Raw genomic sequence first — 7,224 nt, forward strand, 5'->3', positions numbered from 1 at the left:
CTTTCTCCAGGGTGAAAACCTAAGATCTTTGATGGGTCGACGACTACAACGCTTGTGCATTGTTTCCTTCTTGAAGGCGTTGCTTTTGGAGGAGCTAGACTCTTGGTGTTGTACGTCTTGGTGATGGTAGTTCTGCTGCTACAAGAAATAGACCACTGTAGCGGGATTTTTATGTTATTTTTTTCTTTTTTAGTTGTGTGCATCCGTAATAGCGGTAGAGCATCGCGTTGTTATAGGTGCTGGGTGTATTTACTATCTTTACGATATTAATATGTTTCATTTATCAAAAATATACAGAAAACCGCCCCTCCCAACTCACCTTGGAATTGTTAACTTCATATACACTCTCGGTCCACTTATATTTCAGATTAGTTCAATATGCCAGGTATTGGTAATGGTTATCACATAGTATACGCATTGCAGATTTGTTCAAGTTTTCTAAACGAAGGTACATTTTCTATTCATGCTATGCTTACGCATGCAAACATACGTGTGAATATATTTTCTCACGTTGATAGGCCTCTTCTGTTTTCAATTGAGGATGACGTCACACAAGAATGATAATAGAACAGATTAATGGAGACTTGATCAGTACGAGACCAAAGAAAATTTCTTGCAAGTTGTCTTGGTAATACTAGTATTTCTTTAGGTGTGCAACTGAAGTTTGTCAGTTAGTAATGAGAGTCCGTTGGCTAAAATCCACCAGTCCGGAAGCTTGTTTCACTAGCACTAGTTTTAATCGATATGCTTGATCCTTTTTCTGCAGGAATTTCCCCAGCAACGTGTGGGCTAACGAATAGTGTTAGAAGAAAGAAGACCAGTAATCTGACTTAACTAACATGTACTACAATATATATAAATTCTACGCCTGGGGAGTGGGGACATCCCGCTGCTTCAATGGACGCCGAACCATGGTGAGTCGCCGGAGAATTACCTGTGGCTGGGGAGAGACACCCTGATGTAGCCGGAGGTTAATGTACTTGTGGCCGGGGAGAGACACCCTGATGTAGCCGGAGGTTAATGGTTAATCTTTAGTTGCCTAAGTTTCAGGCAGGATCGATCGATTTAGAGGTGAGTCCTGGACGGAGTATTCTGTGGTTCGTGGCTCGTGGGTGATGCTGGGAGGAAGGGGAAAGACAATGGTTGGAAAAAAAAAGCTTACAGCCAGGTTAAGCGACATCATAGCATAAACTTTTTTTTGTTGATGTTTAGAGGGTGACATGGCACTTTAGTTTTAACAGATATGGTCCTTTTTATGCATTATTTTAGATCCAGTAATTTCCGCAGAATGTTAAATGAAAGAAGACCAGTATTCTGGCTGAACTAACATGGAGTACAATATAAATACTAGTACATGTATCAACGCTATACCATGCTTCATTGCTTCCCATGCCGATCGCCGTTGTCTCAACATTCATGATGGCTAAATTCGCCAGTTTAGCCCTGCTTCCACTGTTCTCATGCCTTCTGCTGCACTCCTGTGTATGTGCATCATCAGCAGAGCACACGCTGGGTACCGGGTCATCCCTGTCGGTGGAGGACAACGCGAGGTCATTCCTGGTGTCGCCGGACGCCACCTTCTCCTGCGGCTTTCTCCAAGCCGGCGACAACGCCTTCTACTTCTCCATTTGGTTCACCGCCAGCAAAAACAGAACCGCCGTCTGGTCGGCCAACCCCGGTGCCCCTGTGAACGGACGGCTCTCCAGGATCTCGTTCAGCCGCGACGGCAAGCTGATCCTCGCCGACGCCAACGGGACCATTGTCTGGGACACCAAGACGGGAGGCAACAAGCAGCACCTCACCGTCTCCCTCAACAACACCGGCAACCTCGCCATCATGGACCCGTCGACCGGCCGCGCCCTGTGGCAGAGCTTCCATTGGCCGACGGACACCCTGCTCCCGTCGCAGGTGCTGTCCAAGGACACGATTCTGACGGCCGCCTACTTCACCTTCCGCTACGACAGCGACAACGTGCTGCGGCTCCTGTACGACGGCCCGGATACCGCGAGCGTCTACTGGCCGACCCCGGGCATAGACGTTTACACGAGCGGCCGGACAAACTACAACAGCTCCCGAATCGGCGTCCTCGACGATACCGGTGCCTTCTTCTCCAGCGACGGACTGCACTTTCAGGCCTCTGACCTGGGCGCCGCCGGCGTCAAAAGACGGCTAACGATCGAGCAGGACGGAAACTTGCGGCTCTATAGCCTCGTGAAGGCGACCGGTGGCTGGACGGTCACGTGGGTGGCGCTGAACCAGCCGTGCTCCGTGCACGGGCTGTGCGGGAAGAACGCCGTCTGCGAGTACCAGCCGTCCCTCCGATGCTCGTGCGTGCCGGGGTACGAGATGGCCGATCGCCGGGACTGGAGAAAGGGCTGCAAGCCGACGTTCAGCGTCCCCGCCACCACCGGCAACAACTGCAGCCAAGGGGTGCCGGAGCAGTTCACGTTCCTCGAGGTGCCGCACACCGACTTCTACGGATACGACCTTTGGTTCAACCAGTCCATCACGTTCGAGGACTGCATGAACCTGTGCCTGAAGCTGTGCGCCTGCACCGCCTTCTCCTACAGGATGAATGGCATGGGCAACTGCTACCCGAAAGGCGACCTGTTTAATGGATACAGGACGTCGTCGTTCTACGGGAGCATCTACCTCAAGCTGCCGAACAAAGTCAACGCCTCGGTGTCGGCGCTGCCGTTGGTATCCGTCGCGGGCTCAGGCCTCGCCTGCGGTTCTAGTCGTAACATCCTCCCAAGGTACGCGGACACGTACGGGAGACCCGGCAGCGGCCCAAAGTGGACCTACTTTCTTGCGTTCGCCGCGGTGCTCGGATTTCTCGAGCTTCTCTTCGTCGCCGCCGGGTGGTGGTTCCTGTCCAGCCATCAGAGCATACCCAGCTCGATGGAGGCAGGGTACAGGCTGGTGATGGCGACCCAGTTCAGGAGGTTCTCGTACCGGGAGCTCAAGAACGCGACAGGGAATTTCAAGGAGGAGCTTGGCCGTGGCGGGTCCGGCGTGGTGTACCGCGGCGTGCTGGACAAAGGCACCGTGGTGGCGGTGAAGAAGCTGACGAACGTGCAGGTGCAGGGCGAGGAGGAGTTCTGGGCGGAGGTGACGGTGTTCGGGAGGATCAACCACATCAACCTGGTGAGGATCTGGGGGTTCTGCTCAGAGGACAAGCACAGGATGCTGGTGTACGAGTACGTCGAGAACGAGTCGCTGGACCGGCACCTCTTCGGCAACGACATCGGCAGGTCGCTGGCGTGGACCGAGCGGTTCAGGATCGCGCTGGGCGCGGCCAGGGGCCTGGCCTACCTCCACCACGAATGCCTCGAGTGGGTCATCCACTGCGACGTCAAGCCGGAGAACATCCTCCTCACGCGAGAGCTCGACGCCAAGATCGCCGACTTCGGGCTGGCCAAGCTGTCCAGGAGGGATACCACGGGCGACGGCAACGGCATTCAGCTATCACAAATGAGGGGGACAAAGGGATACATGGCGCCGGAGTGGGCGCTCGGCGAGCCCGTGGACGCCAAGGTCGATGTCTACAGCTACGGCGTCGTGCTGCTGGAGATCGTCATTGGGACCCGGATCTCCGACCAGACGACGGCGGACGGCGAAGAGCGGCTGGAGATGTGGCAGATCGCACAGGCGCTGAAGCAGGTCGTAGCGAGTGGAGACATTGGGTCGTTGGTGGATAGTAGGCTAAATGGGCAGTTCAACCCTCGGCAGGCCATGGAAATGGTGAAGATCTCCTTGTCCTGCATGGAGGAGAGCAGCAGCAGACCGACCATGGATGACATCTCCAAAGCTCTTACGGCCTGCGATGACGAAGATGAGCACCCAGCGTACCTCTCATGACTTCGATCTCATCTAGCATACCCAGTTTCCCATGATCTCCGGCTTAATTAGGTGGCTGTATGATCCGTGTAATTACGGATGGAACCGACTACATTTCACTAGACTGAGAACCTTTTTTTGAGATAAAGAGCTGCGTTATATTAAGCCAAAACCCTGTCTGATACAATACAGTTCACAATGCAATCAGGCATAATTCTAGACCACACCTTACACAGTTTATTCACGCAGCCTTCTTTCGCCATATTATGAGCAGTTTCATTTGCTGAGCAGTTTCATTTGCTGACCTCCTCACCGCTTGCACCGAGGACTCATCGAAGCCTTGAAGAAGAGATTTTATTTATGACACTAATGGGCCATGCACAGAACGATCCTGACCCTCCCTTCGAAGTTCGACGCTGTCCGTCTCCAAGATGACTCGCTGACTTCCAGCCTCTCTCGCCACCAGAAGGCCCCTCTTACACGCCAACAGCTCAGCCCCCTCCGCATCCGGCAAGTGCGGGAAAAAATGGCATGCTCGCGCCACAAAGCTACCATGATGATCGCGGACGACCACACCGCCCCCTCCAACACCATCAGCCGAGTGAACCTGAGATAACGTTTCAGTCGACTTGTGGCCCTATGTCTTTTTTTTTTTTTGAGCAGATTTGTCTTATGTTTCTGTTTTGTTACTCCAGTATGGGCTTTAGTGTTGTCCTGATTCAATTATTTAGTTGGGCTGAAGCTTATTCCGAATGTTGCTATCCTTACACCATGTTCAAGTTCAATGCGGCTCTTAACTAGGCGTTTAGTTCGAGTGGCTAGCGTCCCTGCAATAGCTTTGAGCCCCAATGCATGACTTCAACTATCTGTCCTTATTTCTCAAACATACTCGCTCTGCATTTTTCTTTTTGCCGCAAATCACAGATTGAGTAAGCAATCGGATCGACTCGCCTAAATAAGTGGAACCCCTTGAGTCATGGTGGCTTGACATGACCGTTTCTTCAGCGCCTAATCGAAAGGCCATCACGTCCCTCACGTTGCTCACATATAGTAAGCATTTCACTCGACTGAAATAACGTTTCAGTCGATGTGGTAGCCCTGTATCTTGCTTTTTGTTTTTGTTTTTTAGCGGATGTGTCTTGTGTTCCCGTTTTGTTACTCCAGTATGGGCTTTAGCCTTGTCCAGGTTTAATTGTTTAGGTGGGCTGAAGCTTATTCTGAACATTGCTCTCTTTTATATGCAGTCACTACAAACACGCCCGCGTGTGACCTAGGGTTTCTCTCTAGGGTGAGGCGATGCGGCGGCGATCACCGCCCGAGTTCCTCTCTCCATTGTCCCACGTCACCGGGAGCCTCCTCGCCTCTCTGTCGACTCGGACTGGTCAAGGGATCGGCTTGCCCGACTACCCGGCCTTGGGAGACTAGGGTTGGCGGCGGTTTCTTCGTGTGGCACGGGCTATAGTAGATTGATCGCCATGGCTGAAAGTTCCAGAGCGATGAGTGGGCAAGGGAAAAAGGATTATGACGTTCAGGAGCTTCTGAAGAGCCTGAATTTGCATGAACGAGGTGGTCCTCGGAAAGGAGGAGATCAAGACTTGGTCGGAGGTGAAGTGGTTGGCGGCGGCCAAGGTGCTAATGGAGAAATTGTTGGAGATATGCCCAAGAGGCAATAGTAAAGTGGTTATTATATATATTTATGTTTATGATAAATGTTTGCATACCATGCTATAATTGTATTAACCGAAACATTGATACATGTGTGTTATGTAAACAACAAGGAGTCCCTAGTAAGTCTCTTGTATAACTAGCTTGTTGATTAATAGATGATCATAGTTTCATGATCATGAACATTGGATGTTATTAATAACAAGGTTATGTCATTAGATGAATGATGTAATGGACACGTCCAATTAAGCGTAGCATAAGATCACGTCATTAAGTTCTATTTGCTATAAGCTTTCGATACATAGTTATCTAGTCCTTCGACCATGAGATCATGTAAATCACTTATATTGGAAAGGTACTTTGATTACATCAAACGCCACTGCATAAATGGGTGGTTATAAAGGTGGGATTAAGTATTCGGAAAGTATGAGTTGAGGCACATGGATCAAGAGTGGGATATTGTCCATCCCGATGACGGATAGATATACTCTGGGCCCTCTCGGTGGAATGTCCTCTGATTAGCTCGCAAGCATGTGAATGGTTCACAAGAGATGATATGCCACGGTACGAGTAAAGAGTACTTGTTGGAGACGAGGTTGAACAAGGTATAGAGATACCGATGATCAAACCTCGAACAAGTAAAATATCGCGTGACAAAGGGAATCGGTATCGTATGTAAATGGTTCAATCGATCACTAATATATCGTTGAATATGTGGGAGCCATTATGGATCTCCAGATCCAGCTATTGGTTATTGGTTGGAGAGAAGTCTCAACCATGTCTGCATAGTTCACGAACCGTAGGGTGACACACTTAAGGTTTGATGTCGTTTTAAGTAGATATGGAATATGGAATGGAGTTCGAATGTTTGTTCGGAGTCTCGGATGGGATCCAGGACATCACGAGGAGGTCCGGAATGGTCCGGAGAATAAGATTCATATATACGAAGTCATTTCTAAGTTTGAAAATGATCCGGTGTATTTATGGAAGGTTTTAGAAGGTTCTAGAAAAGTCCGGAAAAAATTACCATGGAAGGTGGAGTCCCGGAAGGACTCCACCAAGCTTGGCTGGCCAGCCAAAGGGAGGAGGATTCCCAGGTGGACTCCACCTAAGGGGGCCGGACACCCCATCAAGGAAAGGGAGGAGTCCCACCCCAAGTAGGATTCGTCCATATGGCAGTTTTTGAATTGGGGTCTTATTCGAAGACTTTGGGCAAACCCTTGGGGGTTCCACCTATATAATGAGGGACAAGGGGAGGGGGTCGGCCACACAAAACACACCTTGGCCGCACCCCTTAGAGGCACCAAGGCCGGCGCCCCCTTCTCCCCAAACCCTAGCCGCCCCTCCTCCTCATACACCTCTAGTAGTGCTTAGGCGAAGCCCTGCCGGAGTTCTCCACCACCACCGCCACCACGCCGTCGTGTTGTCGGGATTCTGAGGAGGATCTACTACTTCCGCTGCCCGCTGGAACGGGGAGAAGGACGTCGTCATCAACGCCGAACGTGTGACCGAGTACGGAGGTGCTGCCCGACTGTGGCACCGTCAAGATCTTTTACGCGCTTTTGCAAGCGGCAAGTGATCGACTACATCCACCACGAGATCTAATCTCGTTAACGCTTAGCGATCTTCAATGGTATGTTGATCTCTACCTCGTTGCTACCATCTACTAGATTAGATCTTGGCTTGTTGTTCGTTCTTGGGGTAGGAAATTTTTTGTTT

General features: G+C 50.8%; 1 protein-coding gene across 1 annotated transcript; it reads left to right on the top strand.

Annotated features, from left to right (window-relative positions):
- Nucleotides 1-1,419: 1,419 nt before the first annotated feature.
- LOC124668473 (putative receptor protein kinase ZmPK1) lies at nucleotides 1,420-3,968 on the top strand. The gene has a single exon (XM_047205602.1). It carries the CDS (start codon nucleotides 1,420-1,422, stop codon nucleotides 3,859-3,861), a length of 2,442 nt encoding a protein of 813 aa, XP_047061558.1. The 3' UTR covers nucleotides 3,862-3,968.
- The last annotated feature ends 3,256 nt before the right edge of the window (nucleotides 3,969-7,224 follow it).

This window comes from Lolium rigidum, chromosome 6, assembly GCF_022539505.1.
Source record: "Lolium rigidum isolate FL_2022 chromosome 6, APGP_CSIRO_Lrig_0.1, whole genome shotgun sequence".
In the NCBI taxonomy this organism is placed as follows: Eukaryota; Viridiplantae; Streptophyta; class Magnoliopsida; order Poales; family Poaceae; genus Lolium; species Lolium rigidum.

What these genes read in the sequence shown, in the direction of transcription:
- LOC124668473 (XM_047205602.1), top strand. Translation starts at nt 1,420, where the DNA reads ATGGCTAAATTCGCCAGTTTAGCCCTGCTTCCACTGTTCTCATGCCTT.